General features: G+C 47.7%; 1 protein-coding gene across 6 annotated transcripts in view; it reads left to right on the forward strand.

Annotated features, from left to right (window-relative positions):
- klf5a (Kruppel like factor 5a) overlaps nt 1-20,079 on the forward strand; it is a 50,446-nt gene that overhangs the window by 18,598 nt on the left and 11,769 nt on the right. For all 6 annotated transcript variants that reach the window (XM_072476140.1, XM_072476141.1, XM_072476145.1 and 3 more), the window contains exon 3: nt 13,914-13,973. In XM_072476140.1, the coding sequence (XP_072332241.1) occupies nt 13,914-13,973 (60 nt within the window). The remainder of the gene's footprint in view (nt 1-13,913; nt 13,974-20,079) is intronic.

The raw sequence follows: 20,079 nt of genomic DNA on the forward strand, positions 1-20,079 counted from the left end.
GTGGTTCCTCTATCATTCATCTGATTTGAATTGACTTGAGATATTCAGCCGTTGTGCTGTATGGAGTAAGGCATAAGCAGTGAAGAATTTTGAGCTTGTCCTCTTTGAAGCTGCTGGAGGTGGTGGCTTTGGCAGCTACAGCTCCTGTTCCCCAGATTTATGGCAGCTTTGTGTGGATTGTGATTGTCCAGGAGCAGTGTTGAGCAGAGGCAGGAGTAACCTGGAAGTAGTTCTTGTCATGGATGGTGTTAAGGTGGACCACATTTCAGGTTGCAGAGATTGGGTGTTGTTTGAATCTTGAAACAAACATGTAGCAGAACCTTTTTGGGTAGTGTGGAACTTGGTAATGTGACTCTGCAAGGGCAGCTTTCTGATAACCAGTAGTCATTTGAGTTCCTTCAGGTTTGCTATCTTGTGTGACTGTCTTCACTTATGGCGGGCATGAATTATCTGTGCTATGAATTAAATAGAACTATCATTTTTTTTTCTATTCAGAAATCTCACATATGTGAGAAATATGAGAATGACTAGAGCGAGGGTAGGTCCGATCAAGGACAGTAGCGGGAGATTGTGTATTGAGTCTGAAGAGATAGGAGAGGTCTTGAACGAGTACTTTTCTTCTGTATTTACAAATGAGAGGGGCGATATTGTTGGAGAGGACAGTGTGAAACAGATTGGTAAGCTCGAGGAAATACTTGTTAGGAAGGAAGATGTGTTGGGCATTTTGAAAAACTTGAGGATAGACAAGTCCCCCGGGCCTGACGGGATATATCCAAGGATTCTATGGGAAGCAAGAGATGAAATTGCAGAGCCGTTGGCAATGATCTTTCCGTCCTCACTGTCAACAGGGGTGGTACCAGGGGATTGGAGAGTGGCGAATGTCGTGCCCCTGTTCAAAAAAGGGACTAGGGATAACCCTGGGAATTACAGGCCAGTTAGTCTTACTTCGGTGGTAGGCAAAGTAATGGAAAGCGTACTGAAGGATAGGATTTCTGAGCATCTGGAAAGACACTGCTTGATTAGGGATAGTCAGCATGGATTTGTGAGGGGTAGGTCTTGCCTTACAAGTCTTATTGAATTCTTTGAGGAGGTGACCAAGCATGTGGATGAAGGTAAAGCAGTGGATGTAGTGTACATGGATTTTAGTAAGGCATTTGATAAGGTTCCCCATGGTAGGCTTATGCAGAAAGTAAGAAGGCATGGGATAGTGGGAAATTTGGCCAGTTGGATAACAAACTGGCTAACCGATAGAAGTCAGAGAGTGGTGGTGGATGGCAAATATTCAGCCTGGATCCCAGTTATCAGTGGCGTACCGCAGGGATCAGTTCTGGGTCCTCTGCTGTTTGTGATTTTCATTAATGACTTGGATGAGGGAGTTGAAGGGTGGGTCAGTAAATTTGCAGACGATATGAAGATTGGTGGAGTTGTGGATAGTAAGGAGGGCTGTTGTCGGCTGCAAAGAGACATAGATAGGATGCAGAGCTGGGCTGAGAAGTGGCAGATGGAGTTTAACCCTGAAAAGTGTGAGGTTGTCCATTTTGGAAGGACAAATATGAATGCGGAATACAGGGTTAACGGTAGAGTTCTTGGCAATGTGGAGGAGCAGAGAGATCTTGGGGTCTATGTTCATACATCTTTGAAAGTTGCCACTCAAGTGGATAGAGCTGTGAAGAAGGCCTATGGTGTGCTCGCGTTCATTAACAGAGGGATTGAATTTAAGAGCCGTGAGGTGATGATGCAGCTGTACAAAACTTTGGTAAGGCCACATTTGGAGTACTGTGTACAGTTCTGGTCGCCTCATTTTAGGAAGGATGTGGAAGCTTTGGAAAAGGTGCAAAGAAGATTTACCAGGATGTTGCCTGGAATGGAGAGTAGGTCTTACGAGGAAAGGTTGAGGGTGCTAGGCCTTTTCTCATTAGAACGGAGAAGGATGAGGGGCGACTTGATAGAGGTTTATAAGATGATCGGGGGATAGATAGAGTAGACAGTCAGAGACTTTTTTCCCGGGTGGAACAAACCATTACAAGGGGGACATAAATTTAAGGTGAAAGGTGGAAGATATAGGAGGGATATCAGAGGTAGGTTCTTTACCCAGAGAGTAGTGGGGGCATGGAATGCACTGCCTGTGGAAGTAGTTGAGTCGGAAACATTAGGGACCTTCAAGCAGCTATTGGATAGGTACATGGATTACGGTAAAATGATATAGTGTAGATTTATTTGTTCTTAAGGGCAGCACGGTAGCATTGTGGATAGCACAATTGCTTCACAGCTCCAGGGTCCCAGGTTCGATTCCGGCTTGGGTCACTCTGAGCGGAGTCTGCACGTCCTCCCCGTGTCTGCGTGGGTTTCCTCCGGGTGCTCCGGTTTCCTCCCACAGTCCAAAGATGTGCAGGTTAGGTGAATTGGCCAATGATAAATTGCCCTTAATGTCCAAATTGCCCTTGGTGTTGGGTGGAGGTGTTGAGTTTGGGTAGGGTGCTCTTTCCAGGAGCCGGTGCAGACTCGAGGGGCTGAATGGCCTCCTTCTGCACTGTAAATTCAATGATAATCTATGATTAATCTAGGACAAAGGTTCGGCACAACATCGTGGGCCGAAGGGCCTGTTCTGTGCTGTATTTTCTATGTTCTATGTTCTATAAATCAAGTGCATTAAAAATATTTAATTTGATTTCTTAAGACGAACGTTTCTTTATTTAAACTGTCTGTCATTTTAGAAACCAAATGAGCCTTAATTTGTTCAGATAATTTTGATTCTTGGTGTTACTAATGAAGTAGAGCTCATTGCTTCTTCTTGACCTCATAATCTGATTGTGCATCTCGTAATCTGCCTGCTCACTGTTTGACTAAATATCCCAGACCAAAAATGATCAAGATGATTGATCAAATGAACCTCGCCGTGTGTGTTTGTGTCGAAAGGCATTTTGGTAAAGATTCAGGCATGGATGTTCCCAACCCCAATGAGGGGCAAACCCACGTCGGGCAGGTGTAAGTGGAGGCGTGCAGGTCCTGGTTACGGACTCCAGCCTCCATTACCCACTGCCAGCTATTTTGATCAATGTGGGATAAGGGTGCGTGTCGCGGGCTCTCATGCAGAACCTCCAACCTTGCCAGACCATTGCGGAAGGGAACGTTTTAGACTACCTGTTATTTTCATAGAGTTGGTCTGGCATTCGAAGGCAGTGTGGTTCATGACAGCTCAGCCTGTAGTCAGGACTCTTTAGACATACAATTTCAACAGGTGTTGATGATTTCTCGTCATATTGTGATGGTGTATGATAAGTTTAGATATGTTTCTAATACAGTGATTAATGATGGGGCTTCATTCTTAAAAGTTAAGTGACCGTTAAATTGGCCAGCATTGCGAAGTGGTAAAGTGTGAAAATGCATTAGAGTACATGATTCGATGGATGAAGTGCTCTTCTGCATTGAGCAGCGTTGATGCTCAGATTTGCCTCTGTCATTTACCCCCTCCTATGGTTTTTTCCCCAATTAAATGGCAGCTCATACATTTTGGGGTGGATTCTCCAATTCTGCAGCTATGTTCGCAGGATCCATCTGGTCGTAACGACCAAAAAGTTGCCGCCACCCCCGTACCGATGCTCCGCCCGGTGAGGGGCTAGCAGCCACGACACACAAAGCCCCCAGTATTACCTGGCAATACAGATACAGAAAGCCCGCCAGTGGAACGCCCCCCCCCCTCCCCAACTGTAGCGACGCTGGACATAGTCCGCAGCCGCCATGCCAGGTTTACGAAAAGTAAGAGGACGCGTGTCCCACGCCGTCGGGAAGTCGGCCCATTGGGGGAGGCCCTCCGGTGACGTCCTGAGGCCGTCCCGACGACATGCAGTGTACACCCCGAGTATGCTGTTTTTGAGGGGGCAGCGCATCGGAAAAATGGCCCCCCCCCCCCCCCCCCCCCCGCCCCCGATTTCAGCGTAAAACTGGATTCTCCGGCCGATTGCCGAACGCGATTTTGGAGTCGACGATCAGAGAATCCCGCCCCCCGGACTTTTACATTTTTTCACGGAATGTGGGCCTCGCTGGCAAAGTCAACATTTGTTGCCCATCCCTACCTGCCCTTGAGAAGGTAGTCATCAGCTCTTGCCTTGAACTGCTGCAGCCCCATCTGGTGCAGGTGCGCCCATAATGCTACTAGGTAGGGTATAATAATAATAATAATAATCACTTATTGTCACAAGTAGGCTTCAACTGAAGTTACTGTGAAAAGCCCCCAGTCGCCACATTCCAGTGCCTGTTCGGGGAGGCCGGTACGGGAATTGAACCCGCACTGCTGTCTTGTTCTGCATTACAAGCTAGCTGTTTAGCCCACTGTGCTAAACCAGCTCCATAGGTAGGTGAGAGGGATAAAGAAGGGGCCTGACTCACTCATCTACAGTTGTGTGCCAATATCCCAGTGAATGGAGAAGGACCTTTATCTCTGGTCACCTTGACAACCGCCTGCCTCCGCCCTATCATAGAATCATAGAATTTACAGTGCAGAAGGAGGCCATTCGGCCCATCGAGTCTGCACTGGCTCTTGGAAATAGCACTCTACTCAAGGTGCTATTCCCGTAACCCAGTAACCCCACTTAACCTTTTTGGACACTAAGGGCAATTTAGAATGGCCAATCCACCTGACCCGCACATCTTTTATGAAAGGCAATGGCCCCAAATACAGCCAGCCCCCAATTCTGAAGGGGGGTGGAATATACAATGGGCAGGCGTGGCCACACAGGAGGCAGGATCATGATGTCCGAAAATGGCCTGGGTATGGATCCCCAACGGAAAGGGGAAAGTCTGCCTCTCCGTATACTTGTCATCGTGAAGTCCAGGTCCGTACTGGTTACATTGGGATCTGATAAATCGACTATGTTCTTTGTAAAGGCTTCCATTAACTTCAGCAATTAAAAATATATTGTAATCGCCACTATATGTTCTCACTTTATTAAAAATAAAAGAAATAAATTGCCTATCCATAGTACAGACTACAAGGCTGACCGGTTGGGCGGGTTTCTCCGGTTCCCCAGCCACGTGTTTCTCCGCGGCGCTTCCTTCGCTGGTGGCGGGATTCTATACTTCCGCCACTTCTCAATAGATTTCCTATTGGCGGGGGTGTGGTGCCGGCGGGAAAAATGAATTGCAATGACCGGAGAATTTTAGCCGTTATGTCTCACTGGTTTATAAGGATAGGGGGCGGGATTCTCTCCGCCCAGGGCCGGGCCGGAGATTGCCCGCGACCGGCGCGAATCGCCCCACGCCGCCCCGACGCCGGCACATGATTCTCCGCCAGTGTGGTTGGCGTGGCACCGGTCGCGGGCCACTCTACGCGGCCGGCCCGCCGATTCTCGAGCCGGGATGAGCCGAGCGGCCGTCGTGGAAAGGCAGAGTCCTGCCGGCACCATCCACGCCTGCTCTCAGCCGGCGGGAACTCAGCGTTGAAGGGTTGGGTGGCGGCCTGTGTGTGGGGGGTGGGGGGTCCGACCCGGCGGGGTGGGGGGGGGGGGGGCTCCGATACAGCCTGGCCCGCGATTGGGGCCCACCGATCGGCGGGCCGACCTCTCTGTCTCCCGCCCTCCTTTCTTCCGCGCCAGCCCCTGTACACCTGCGCCATGTTGCGTCGGGGCCGGCGCGGACAGGGAAGACACCGTGTATGCGCAGAAATGGCGCCGGTGGGACTACGCATGCGCGGGTTTGCACCGCACCCACTGCGCTTGCGCGCGCCTCCTGGCGCCCATTCCATGACCTGATCAGCTGGTGCTGTTTCCGACGGTGTCAACACTTAGCCTCAGGATCAGAGAATCCCGCCCAAGGTGTGTCTCTATTTTTTCTAACTCTTTTAATCACCTTAAAATGTTTCTATACTATTTCAAGGTAGGTGTAACCTAACTGATTATATTCTGGTTTCTTCCAACATTATAGAGTCATAGAATCATGCAGCATAGAAAAGGCCCTTCGGCCCATCCTGTCTATGTTGGTCAACATTATTTCCCCTCTTCTCATCTCTCCTGGAGATGAGACTCCTAACTGGGTGCTGTTATCATTTCTTTATATTCGTATTCACCATTGCTCACATTTGAGCCTTGGAAAGAGTAGCTCATCTCAATTGTGCCATTCTCTGAATGAGCCACATACAGCTCTTACAATGGGGGCACTCTACAGGATGCTGCCTATAACCACCCTGTTTTTTTTAACCCCGGAGTACTGAGGCTAGTTGTACCACCAGGTGAATTATTCTTCACAGGCTGTCGATGAAACCTCAAAACTTTTTAAATGTGACTGGCCAATCTTGTGGTGACCAGTGGGAGCAGTGCTGAGGCCCAAGTAGTAGCAGGAGTCACATGGAAGCAGGGCAGAGACGTCATTAGGCCCACAACAATCTGAGACCTCCGTCTCCAGGAATTCAACATTATACGGCGAGTCAGCAGCATTGCTATTTTCTGCCGGTGTTATATTTAATTTTCTTCATCTGTGAAGTGTGTTGTGCAGCCACCTCCTTTTACTCACCGGGGTGCTGATGCAACAGGAGGCTGAGTCAACATTGGCAAAGTTACTGGGCTACTTCGATTCGTGCCGTTAAGTGGCTCCTTAAGTTGGCTGAGGTTTCGGATAATCAGGCGGAGGAAGGGGTAAAGATGGAGGGCATGGTGGACTTTATAACAAATGATAGACATCGACTCCAATGATGGGGTTTTCTCTCTTTTCCTTCCCCTCTTCCTAATATTTCTGGGGCCAGTATGAAATGTTATTTTTGCTGATAAATAAGAATATATTCTTCCTTTTGTGAGTCTCTCTCTCTGGGTAGAATTTTACAGTCCTACCTGCTGGTGGCGATTTCTGGTCCCAGCAAAGTCAATGGACATTTGAACGGCTTGTTGCATTTTACACTCAAGACAGGATAGTAAATTTCCACCCTCGGTCTCCCCACCTTCTCTCTGTCTGTCTCTTTTTCTCTTTCTCTGTCTGGTCTCTCTCCCTCTTTCTCAGTCTCTCCTTTTATCTGTCTGTTTGACTCTATCTCTCTTGTCTCTCTCCCTTTCTCTTTACTCTGTCTGTCTCTCTCACCTCTTGCTCTCTATGTTTCCTCTCCACCTCTCCCCTCACCTGCCTGTCTTCTATGTCTATCTGTCTGTCTTCCCCTTCTCTTTGAAATGTTCATCTGATTTAACCAGCGTGGGAGAAATATAAAATTCTGATCCCAAGAGTAAGGAATCACTGGTAACATTGATGGTTTAGGAGAAGGTGAATTTTCAATCAGCTTTAAACAAAGATTCTACTTGCAGCTGGAGCTTGTTAATTAGTTAATTGGATTAGGCCAGTTTTCAGAGGCTCGAGTCACAGTATAAAGTTGAGCCAGCTACAGTGCAGACTTTGTTGCACTGAGTACGGAATTTGGGTGCATTTGAGTGCTGTAGTGAGAGTTTGGTGACTGAGGGAGTGCTGAATTTGCATTTGAGTGCTATAGTGAGAGTTTGGTGACTGAGGGAGTGCTGAATTTGGGTGCATTTGAGTGCTGTAGTGAGAGTTTGGTGACTGAGGGAGTGCTGAATTTGAGTGCTATAGTGTGAGTTTGGTTACTGAGGGAGTTAGGTGAGGAGGGAGCATTTCCTCAAAGAGCGTGAAGGGAGCCGGGAGTTTACAGAGAGTGCAGCTGACTGGGAGCAGAGTCGGAGGGCGGAGTTCCAGTTGGTCCACAGGGCAACTACATTCTGTAAGTTATGGGGATGGAGGCTAGGGCAGCTGCATGCTCCTCCTGTAGGATGTGGGTGGTGTCGGATACCACCGGTGTCCCTGCTGACTATATGTGCAGGAAGTGCACCCAACTCCTCAGAGACCGTGTTAGGGAACTGGAGCTGGATGAAACTTGGATCATCCGAGAGGCAGAGGGGGTAATAGAGAAGAGTTACAGGGAGGTAGCCACACCCAAGATCCAGAACAAGAGTAGCTGGGTTACATTCAGGGAAAGGAATACAAACAGGCAGACAGTGCAGAGATTCCTCGTGGCCATTCCCCTTCAAAACAAGTATACCGTTTTGGATGCTGTTGGGGGGGATGACCTACCGGGAAAAGGCCCTAGCGGCCAGGCCTCTGGCACTGAGTCTGGCTCTGTGGCTCAGAAGGGAAGGGGGGAGAATAGAAAAGCAATACTGATAGGAGACTCCATGGTTAGGGGAATGGATAGGAGATTCTGTGGTCGCGATCGAGACTCCCGGAAGGTATTGCCTCCTGGGTTCCAGGGCCAGGGATGACTCGGATCGAGTCTACAGGATTCTTAAGGGGGAGGGGGAGCAACCAGAAGTTGTGATGCACATAGGCACCAATGACATAGCTAAGAAAAGGGATGAGGATCTAAAAAGTGATTTTAGGGAGTAGGTTGGATGCTAAAGAACAGGACAAGCAGAGTAGTGATCTCCGGATTGCTACCGGTGCCACGTGCAAGTGAGGCAAGGAACAAAGAGCGAGTGCAGCTGAACACGTAGCTACAGGGTTGGTGCAAGAGGGAAGGCCTGACGTATGTGGATCATTGGGATATCTTCTGGGGAAGGTGGGACCTATACATGAAGGATGGATTGCACCTAAACTGGAGGGGCACCTATATCCTGGGAGGGGGGTTGCTGGAGCTCGTTGGGAGGGTTTAAATTAGTTTGGCAGGGGAATGGGAACCAGAGCTATAGATCAGAGGATAGGGTAGCTGTTGAACAGGCAGAAATAGTATGCAGCAAGTCTGTGAGGAAGGATAGACAGTTGATAGGGCAAAGTTGCACTCAGTGGAATGGGTTAAAGTGTGTCTGTTTCAATGCAAGGAGTGCCAGGAATAAGGAGATGAGCTGAGAGCATGGATCAGTATTTGGAACTACGATGTTGTGGCCATTACGGAGACATGGATTTCACAGGGGCAGGAATCGTTGTTAGCTGTTCTGAGCTTTAGATGTTTTCAGAAGAATAGGGAGGGAGGTAAATGAGGAGGGGGAGTGGCACTGTTAATTCGGGAGTGCACCACAGCTGCAGAAAAAGAGGGAGGTAGTTGAGGAGAGTTTGTCTACTGAGTCAGTATGGGTGGAAGTCAGAAACAAGAAATGAGCAGTCACTTTATTGGCAGTTTTCTATAGAGCCCCCAATAGCAGCAGAGAGATAGAGGAACAGATTGGGTGGCAGATCTTGGAAAAGTGCAGAAGTAAGAGAGTTGTTATCATGGGTGACTTCAACTTCCCTAATATTGACTGGAACCTCCTTAGTGCAAATGGTTTGGATGGAGCAGATTTTGTCAGGTGTGTAAAGGAAGGATTCCTGACTCAATATGTAGATAGGCCGACTCAGGGGGAGGCCATATTGGACTAGGTGCTCGGCAACGAACCAGACCAGGTGTCAGTTGTTTCGGTGGTAGAGCATTTCTGTGACAGTGACTACAACTCTTTGACCTTTACCATAGTCATGGAGAGGGATGGAAACACACAGCATGGGAAGGTATTTAATTGGGGGAGGGGAAATTATACTGCCATTAGGCAGGAGCTGAGGAGCATAAAGTGGGAACATTTGTTCTTGGGGAAATGCGCAACAGTAATGTGGGGAGTGTTTAAGGAGCACTTGCTGTGAGTGCTGAATTGTTTTATCCCACTGAGATGAGGAAGGAATGGTAAGGTGAAGGAGCCTTGGATAACGAGAAGTGGAGCTTCTAGTCAAGAGGAAGAAGGAAGCTTACGTAAGGTTGAGGAAGCAAGGATCTGACTTGGCTCTAGAGGGATACAAGGTAGCCAGGAAGGAACTCCTAAATGGACTGAGGAGATCTAGAAGTGGGCATGAAAAAGCCCTGGCGGGAAGGATTAGGCAAAACCCCAAGGCGTTCTACACTTAGGTGAGAAATAAGGGGATGATCAGAGTGAGAGTGGGGCCGATTAGGGATAGTGGAAGGAATCTGTGCCTGGAGTCTGAAGAGATGGGGGCGGCCCTAAATGAATACTTTGCTTCAGCATTCACTAGAGAGAGGGACCGCGTTGCCCATGAGAACAGTGTGAACCAGGTTAATAGACTCGAACAGGTTGATATTAAGAAGGAGGATGTGCTGTAAATTTTGAAAAGCATCAGGATAGATAAGTCCCCTGGGCCTGACGGGATATACCCAAGGTTACTACGGGAAGCGAGGGAGGAGATTGCTGCGCTGTTGGCGATGATCTTTGCATCCTCACTCTCCACTGGAGTCGTATCGGATGATTAGAGAAAGGCGAATGTTGTTCCCCTATACAAGAAAGGGAAGAGGCAAATCCCTGGGAATTACAGACCCATCAGTCTTATGTCTGTGGTGAGCAAAATATTGCAAAGGATTCTGAGAGTCAGGGGGGGCGATTCTCCGATATTGAGGCCAAGTGTTTGCGCCGTTGTGAACGTTGTCGCGTTTCACGACGGCGCAAACAGGGCCTGGACACAACCGGGGGCCAGCACGGCGCTGGAGCGGTTCACACGCTCCAGCGTCCTGCGCCGCGCCAACCCACGCATGCGCAGTTGGGGCAGCCCAATGCTGCACATGCGCGGGGAACGTCTCACGCACGCTGGCACCTCACCAACATGGAGCCGGTGTTCTGGGGCCGCGCGTGGAAGGAGGTAGGCCCGGGGGGGGGGGGGGGGGGGAGAGGCTGGCCCGCCAATCGGTGGGCCCAGATTGCGGGCCAGACCCCATCGGAGGCCACCCCGGTGAAGGAGCCCCCCACAACCACAGGCCCACCCCAGCGTTCCCGCAGAGTTCCCGCCGGCAGCGACCAGGGATTGTCGGCGTCGGCGGGAACCTTTCGTGTCGTAGCAGCCGCTCGGCCCATCCGGCCGGAGAATCGCCGCCCGCCGGTTCTCCGAGCGGCCCGGTGCGAATCGCGCACCGCTGGTTTCCGGGTGGGTGGGAGAATCGCGTGCGGGGGTTGGGACGGTGTGCCGCAATTCGCGCGGCGCCCCGGCGATTCTCCTACCCGGCGTGGGGAGGCGGCGGGGGGGCGAATAGCGCCCAGGATTCATGATTATTTGGAAAAACATAGTTCGATTAAAGATAGTCAGCATGGCTTTGTGAGGGGCAGGTCATGCATCACAAACCTCATTGAATTCTTTGAGGATGTTACGAGACACATTGATGAAGGTCGGGCAGTGGATGTGGTGTATATGGATTTCAGTAAGGCATTTGATAAGGTTCCCCATGAAACCATTCAGTAAGTTAGGGGGCATGGGGTACAGGGCAATTTGGCTGTATGGATACAGAATTGGTTGGCTGAAAGAAGGAAGCGAATGGTAGTGGATGGAAAGTATTCCGCCTGGAGGTCGGTGATCAGTGGTGTCCTGCAAGGATCTGTTCTGGGACCTCTGCTCTTTGTGGTTTTTATAAATGACTTGGATGAGGAAGTGGAAGGGTGGGTTAGTAAGTTTGCCGATGACACGAAGGTTGGTAGAGTTGTAGATAGTGTTGAGGGTTGTTGCAGGTTACAACAGGACATTGACGGGATGCAGAGCTGAACTGAGAAGTGGCAGATGGAGTTCAACCTAGATAAATGTGAAGTGATTCATTTTGGAAGGTCGAATTTGAATGACGAATACAGGGTTAAAGGCAGGATTCTTGGAAGCGTGGAGGAACAGGGGGATCTTGGGGTCCATGTAAATAGATCCCTCAAAGTTGCCACTCCGGTTGATAGGGTTGTTTAGAAGGTGTATGGTGTGTTGGCTTTCATTAACAGGGGGATTGAGTTTAAGAGCCGCGAGGTTTTGCTGCAGCTTTATAAAACTCTAGTTAGACCCCACTTGGAATATTGTGTCCAGTTCAGGTCGCCTCATTATAGGAAGGATGTGGATGCTTTGGAGAGGGTACAGAGGAGATTTACCAGGATGCTGCCTGGACTGGAGGGCATGTCTTATGAAGAAAGGATGAGGGAAGTAGGGCTTTTCTCACTGGAGTGAAGAAGGCAGAGAGGTGGCTTGATAGAGGTGGACAAGGTGATGAGAGGCGTGGATAGCCAGAGACTTTTCCCCAGTGTGGAAATGGCTATCACGAGGGGACATAATTTTAAGGTGATTGGTGGAAGACATAGGGGAGATGTCAGAGGTAGGTTCTTTACACAGAGAGTGGTGGGTGTGTGGAATGCACTGCCAGCAGAGGTGGTGGAGTCAGAGTCATTCGGGACATTTAAGCGACTCTTAGACAGGCACATGGACAGCAGTAAATTGAAGGGGTGTAGGTGCGGTTGATCTTAGATTAGGATAAATGGTCGGCACAACATCGTGGGCTGAAGGACCTGCACTGTGCTGTACTGTTCTATGTTCTATGAAGTGGCAAGATTGCCGCATAAAAACGGAGCAGTAGAATTTGGTTTTGGCAGTATTGTTGATAGAACTGGTAACTCATGCACATCTTTGTGATTGGGCTTTCTTCTCAATGACCAGGGTTGGTTTGGTTATACAAGACAGATTTGGGATACTGTACCAGTTTGTAGTCCTAATCTGTCGCTCCAACCAGGAAATTATTTCCTTGCTGGCAGATTCTAGGGTCTTGCGCGGCCATTGTGTTTGCAGCAGAGCAGAACAGGTTTCACTTTGAACACAGATCACAAAGCAAGGCCGAGCATCGCTGAATTGAAGTCTTGGGTTGCTCTCTTCTCAAAGCAACATTCCCAGGAGGAAATCGAATGCTGCAAGAACTCTTGAGAGCCAATCCTATCAGGCCTTGTCGCTCCTCATCTTTCCGCTGTTACAAACAGAAGGCTAATAAAACAGAAGCCCTTTTAAGTAGAATTGAAAATAACAAGAATAATTTAGCCTATATGTGAAAGCGATTGTTTGCTTAGATTTGAAATCCCACTAGTCGTGTTCTTGGCTGTGGAATTAGAAGGTTGTGAGTATATTCCCTTACTTCAGACTTTGAGTGTACAATCCAGGCTGACACTTCAGTGCAATACTGAGGGAACGCTGCCCCGTTGGAGGTGGCAACTTTTGGATAGGTACTGAGCTCCTGTGTCATCCCTTCTGTCAGGAGAACAGTGGAGTTCTCTCTAATGCTCTGACCAGCATGTACCTCCTGTAAAATGCTTTGGGGCGTAAGAACTAGGAGCAGGAGAATTTTATCCTGCTCCTCGAGCCTGCTCCGCCATTCAATGAGATCATGGCTGATCTTTTTGCGAACGCGGCTCCACTTACCCGCCCTCTCATCCTTAATTCCTTTACTGTTCAAAAATCTATTCATCTTTTGCCTTAACAACATTCAGTGAGGTAGCTTCAACTGCTTCACACTGGGCAGGGAATTCCACAGACTCACAACCCTTTAGTTGACGAAGCTCCTCCTCAACTCGGTCTTTAATCTGCACCCCCCTTATTTTTAGGCTGTGCGCCCAGCTCTAGTTTCACCTGCCAGTGGAAACAACCTCCCTGCTTCTATCTTATCTAGTCCCTTCATAATTTGATATGTTTCTATAAGATCCCCTGAGGTTGTGAAAGATTCTTTGCAAAGGTCTGTTTCCATTGCCTGTGTTAAGCAGGGCTACACCTAAAGTCACTATTGAAATGCAAGCCTGTTCTTTTAATCTTCGTGCTTGCAATGAAGGAGAAAATAACACCATTGATTTTTTAAAAGAGATTTCTCTGATATTTCCGAGTTGTGATGTGTGATAAAATCTCTCAGAAAATGTTATGTTGGTAATTTAACAGTACCTGGCTATAGAGTGACATTTGGCAAAGTGACTGAATATATGCAGGTGCAACTTGCCATCAAAGTGCTGGAAGTGATATTGTCTGGTGCACTTGTAAACAATGTTAATGGGCAGTCAATAGATGTACATGATAAAACTTGACAGGTGCTGTATGATCAAGATGGAGCTCCAGTAGTTAAAAGTGCACCATCATATTTTTAGCGCGTAACCGAAACATGCATTTTCACCGTCTGTCATTCTGTTTCCTAGGTTGCTCTAAAGTGTACACCAAAAGTTCCCACTTAAAAGCACACCTGAGAACTCACACTGGTAAGAACTTTTTAAAAAAATGCTGTTTACTGTTTTTAAGTATGCTGTAAGGTTGAGTTTAAAATAGAGATGGTTGACAACTGAACGCACGTTGTTTTGATTTAGCTTGGCATGTTATTTAAGGGCAAAACTCGTAAACACTAGTGCGGCAGTAGGAAATTAAAAGCGACGCCAGAAATACTGATGGGTGATTTTTTTAAAAAAAAAGTTCATTTATAGGATGTGGCATCACTGTCTAGGCTAGTATTTATTACCCATCCCTAATTGCCGTTGAGAAGGTGGTGGTGGGCTCTCACCTTGAACCGCTACGGGACCTGTGGTGTAGGTGCGCACACGATGATGTTGGGCAGGGGGGGTTCCAATACTTTGACCCAGCAGCACTGAAGGAACAGCGATTATAGTTCCTCAACAGGATGGTGAGCGACTTCTCGGAGAAATGATCCGTAATAGGCCTGGTGCACTCTTTGTAGTCGAAGCAGCACTCTGTTTCGGAATTATCCTTGTCCAGTGATGTGTAACTACAGTAAGACTAAATTCTTTCAAGGTTTTGGTTGGATGCACGTTACAGAGAATGTCATTGTGCTAGGCGGTGGAGGGGGGAGGAGAAAAATAAAGGAAGAAATCAGATAGAGAGAGAATGTCGTCTGTGCTCAAATTCAATTGAAAACATTTTTGAGTTGTTTTGACTGTTTCTGTTTATAGCGCTACAGCAGGAATTAATATCCAACAATGCTGCATTTCCAATGTCGCGAAAATTGAGGAAACGCTGAAAATATCCCCTGCAGGGATGCATCTGGGGTGCTTGGCCTGTTATTAACAGCGGGGGCCTCACTGAAAGATTTAACTTTCACTGATGTAAATTTTGTAAAATTGATTACCTTGGTTCAGTGAAAGCTTTCGCACTGTTGCCTGGGCAACACAAAACATTCTTATCGCTGTTGATCAGAATGGCTCACTGGGCTTGATTTCCCCGTGTCCACCTATCAAACACATTCATAATTTGAAAGACCTCTATTGGGTCATGTCTCGGCTGCCTCATTTGTCGTGTGAAGAGCCCTCTCATCTCACTTCGGGGACTTGGCGTGAAGCATCTCTGGGAGATGGTGGCATGATGGTAATGTCACTGAGTTAGTAATCCCAGGCTGATGCTCTGGGGACATGGGTTCAAAGCCCACTCTGTCAGCTGGTGGAACTTCAATTCAGTTAATAAAATCTGAAATATGAAGCTAGTCTCGGCGACCATGAAACTATCATCGACTGTTATTGTAAAATAACACCTGGTTCACTAATGCCCTCTAAGGATCAATCTGCCACCCTTGCCTGTTCTCTGGCCTACATGTGACTCCAGATCAACAACAATGTGGTTACCTCTTTACTGCCAGGGTGGCATGTGGCGCAGTGGATAGCACTGGGACTGCGGCGCTGAGGACCCGGGTTCGAATCCCGGCCCTGGGTCACTGTCCGTGTGGAGTTTGCACATTCTCCCCGTGTCTGCGTGGGTCTCACCCCCACAACCCAAAGATGTGCAGGTTAGGTGGATTGGCCGCGCTAAATTGCCCCTTAATTAGAAAAAGAAAAATTGGGTACTCTAAATTTCTTTTAAAAAACTCTTTACTGCCTAATGAGTCACTCGTCAATTAAGGATGGCAGCAATGGCCGACCTTTCCAGCAATGCCCACATCCCATAAAAGCTGCCTAGAGGTTGGGGTCAGGAGGTGGAAGGCCTCTGGGTTATTGATCTTGAGTTTCACTTCGATTCCAGTCCAGGATCCAAGTGTCTCCTCGAATACCGTTGCATACTGGTTGAAGACCGTTTGTAGAATCAACAAGTTGGTTCACGACTACCATATTTAGCTTAATCTTCCTTAACCATGATCACCCAAACAATGCTGGGAAATTTCTTTTCAACAATATGAGGAGGCAATTCCACTTTCTGCTCGTTAACCTACACAATTACCTTGATGAAGCCCTTAAGTGACACAACCTCCTCTGTATATGTCCTCAAGATCTCATCAGATGGTTGTACTGGCAGATACGTCAATTTCTGATGGTATATCGATTTAGGTATAAGTGGTACTGCAGGGCCCATAGCCACTTCCATCTTAATAGTGTTCCCATTTAATTTTGAATAGACCGAAAATCATTGCTGGTCTCCTTGTACTGCTAGAACACCGAGCTTAAATCTTTAAGCTGACATGACGCTTTGGATGGATCACAACTGCTAAAATTGCCCTGTAGACTTTGCAGCATTTTGGTGCACTTCTTTTGTGCTGACCAAGGTTGGTGTGACGAACGAGACCAGCTTTACCACAAATTTCTGCATTTTTTCCCTCCCTGCTCTAGCCATATGTCCCACTTGGTTGCAGCGATGACATGGTAGGTTCATGGTGGCCCTGCTTCTCACAGACACCATCATATCACATGTTTTCAGGTTTAGCTGGGTGTAACAACAAGAACGTTTTCTTCCCAACTGAGCTGAGAAAGGTCGCAGTCGAATAATAATCTTTATTCGTGTCAGATGTAGGCTTACATTAACACTGCAATGAAGTTACTGCAAAAGTTCCCCAGTTGCCACACTCCGGCGCCTGCTCGGGTACACAGAGGGAGAATTCAGAATGTCCAATTCACCTAGCAAGCACGTCTTTCGGGACTTGTGAGAGGAAACCGGAGCACCTGGAGGAAACCCAGTCAGACACGGGGAGAACTTGCCGACTTCGCACAGACAGTGACCCAAGCGAGACCGTGGCGCTGTGAAGCAACAGTGCTAACCACTGTGCTACCGTGCTGCCCTTATGCAGATCAGCTGGTGTCTGATTGACTTGAAGGAACGACTGGAACCTTTTGCCATAATTGTCCCATTTCTCCTCCTCCTCATCAAACACGTCCATGGCACTTTTGCTTCCTGCCATTTTTGGATTGCAGCTCCCTGATGTATGCGCCCAGCCTTCCGCCTGTCTCCCCTGCCATTTATTTTCTCTGTTTAAAGCAGATAAGCATGCAGCGCACAGGCAGGCTAGCTGTTTCTGTGCATCATTATAGATTCCTGGGCAGAAGGTTGCTGAATCGGCAGTCCCCTAAGTTTGTGGTCCGTTTCACTGCCTCGTGCATTGCCCCACTACAACGGTAAGTAAACTGAAACCTTTGATCCTCCGTTTGAAGTAAGCCCCTAGTAACTCGCAGTTGTCCGCTAGCTTTAGAAAAACCCTTTCACTTGCACTAGTGGCAGTCGCGATCAACTGGGTGATTTGCTGACGCCTCTCTACGAACTGTGCCGCGTTCAAATATAGAGAGTTATTTTTCCTTGCCACAATGCTGATTTCACCTTGGAAGCCGACGATATTTTTCCCGTTGATATGTGGGCCTGCCTCTCCTTCTGGCTCTCAAAAATCGTTGTTGAAAGCTGTCTTCCTCCCGTTTTGTGTGTACGGCCCAGATCTTGCCCCCAGATCCCCTTTTGCCATGTTCTTTATTGTTGCCACAAAGCGAGAGGATCGGAGATGGCACACATTGAGTTTGGATAGCATAAGGCAGCTCGGTGGCACCATCGTTGGCATGGCTGCCTCACGGCGCCGAGGACCCAGGTTCGATCCGGCCCCGCGCCAATGTCCGAGTGGAGTTTGCGCATTCACCCCGTGTCTGCGCGGGTCTCACCCCCAGAACCCAAAGATGTGAATGATAGGTGGATTGGCCAGGCTAAATTACCCCTTGATTGGAAAAAAATGAGTTTGTACCACTTAGTGCAAGAGGTTTATTCATAAGATGATTCGCAAACCGCTCTGCGTTGACGTCATTGTGTAACATATGACATTATATCAGCCCATGATGTTACTGTGATACGTAATGAAATGTGACTGGTTAATTCACAAATATAGACTACTACACTTGTCTCCGAATAATTGTTTCAATTTGACCATTATATGTTGTCCCAAGTCAATGCAATTTGAAAAGTAAACTCCCCTCCCGGGTTCGTGATCCACTTGGGGTCAGACCTGCTGTGTTTTTTTACAATATCTCTGCACAAGATCTTAACCCCAAATATTAATAAAGTGGCCAAGTTATTTTTGCCCATATTTATCTGTAGCCATGGGCATTTGTATAAACCACAGCCTTTGTAGCAAAGACATCATGAGCCTTGCAACTTAAAAAAAATATATATAGATGTTGTGAACAAACAGTGACAAAATAATCATGGAAACAGAGCAACCATTATGATCACTCATGCCAAACAACTAGCAATTTTCCTATCATGGCCCATGTTCCTGACTTCATTCCTACAAGCGGATTATTTTAATGTTCAACTGGCTGCTCAACTCCAGGCATCAGCTCAATTTGTAAGTTTGGTCATTAATTCTGAAATAATATCACCCTTCAACTTAGAATTCTCACAAAGCTTCATCTTTAACGCTTCACTGAGCTACAGGGTTTATTTTCAGCTATCAATCTACACTGTCATTATGGGATTGAATTTGTCAATTCAGAAATTGTTTCCCCAATTTTCTGGAAATACCTGCCACATTTTTTTATAATAATACAAATTTTTATTAGTGTCACAGTAGGCTTACATTAACACTGCAATGAAGTTACTGTGAAATGCCTAGTCATGGGCAGCATGGTGGCGTAGCGGTTAGCACTTCTGCCTCACGGCGCCGAGGTCCCAGGTTCGATCCCAGCTCTGGGTCACCGTCTGTGTGGAGTTTGCACATTCCAAAGATGTGCAGGTTAGGTGGATTGGCCATGCTAAATTGCCCCTTAATTGGAAAAAATTAATTGTGTACTCTAAATTTATTTCTAAAAAATTTTTTAAATCCCTAGTCGCCACATTCCGGCGCCTGTTCGGGTACACGGAGGGAGAATTCAGAATGTCTAATTCATCTAACAAGCCCATCTTTCGGGTCCTGTGGGGGGGGAAACCGGAGCACCAGGGGGAAACCCTCGCAGACACTTGCAGATGCCACACAGACAGTGATCCAAGCCGGGAATCGAACCCGGGTCCCTGACACTGTGAGGCAGCAGTGCTAACCACTGTGCTACTGTGCCGGCCATATTTAGTAAGATGGTGATGATTCGAAAGTAGACTTGGTGAACACATGGGGATGAATTAATGCAATATGTTGTGCAAGCAACTGGAAGGCAGAGCCAGCTGAGCAATGAGCATTTGAAAACTTTCAGTGCTGGCTTGACATGTTGAATTATGCTGGAGAGTGTTTCACCTCCGGGTGGATATTAGTACGGAAATATAATTTGGGTAAATGGGGTAGTTATCATTGTTTAACTCAGTCTGCTAGCTCAGAGTACTACAGACAAGCGGATTTAGAATTGTCCGCACAAAGTCAGTCATTGCTTATCCACAGAATCCCTCCAGTGCAGAAGGAGGCCATTCAGCCCATCGAGTCTGTACCGAACCTGAAAAAGCGCACCCTCCCTGGGCTCACTCCCACACGCTCTTTCTGTAACCCCTCCTAGCCTGCACGTCTTTGGACTGTGATAGAAAACCCACCCTGCCATGGGGAGAACGTGCAAACTCCACACAGTCACCCCCAAGGCCGGAATCAAACCCGGAACCCTGGTGCTATGAGGCAGCAGTGCTGACCACTGTGCCACCGTACTGCTGGTTGAAGCATAGGACAGTAAATTATTGTCCTTGGCATGGACATGCAACCAACTTTTATACCCGTATGTGCACGTTTGGTGTGTGAACGAGGGCGAGAAAATACATTCTTGTAACTTCTGCATTAGGCAGCTTTTGATGTTGTATGGGTTTGGCTTTCATTTCTATTCATGGCACAAAGTGAAGCACTATTTTTGTGTGCCTTGACTGAAGTCCAAAACAAGTAGAGATAACTTACCTATCGTACCTCTTTTTAAAAATCCTTCGTACAAGCAAGTGCCAATTATATATCATTCTGGCTCTGCATGAGGTCCACTGTACGCAATTGACTTGTGACAGGCTACAATTTGTATTTTCACTAACATGTTGAAAATGACCTGACCTTGTGGGCAAATAGAGGGTGGGGAAGGGGGGGGGGGGGGGGGGGAAACTATTTTTTTCCAGGTCTCTGGGGAGGGGAAATAATCTATTTTTTAATTGAAGTTTGGGGGGGGAATC

This window comes from Scyliorhinus torazame, chromosome 15, assembly GCF_047496885.1.
Source record: "Scyliorhinus torazame isolate Kashiwa2021f chromosome 15, sScyTor2.1, whole genome shotgun sequence".
In the NCBI taxonomy this organism is placed as follows: Eukaryota; Metazoa; Chordata; class Chondrichthyes; order Carcharhiniformes; family Scyliorhinidae; genus Scyliorhinus; species Scyliorhinus torazame.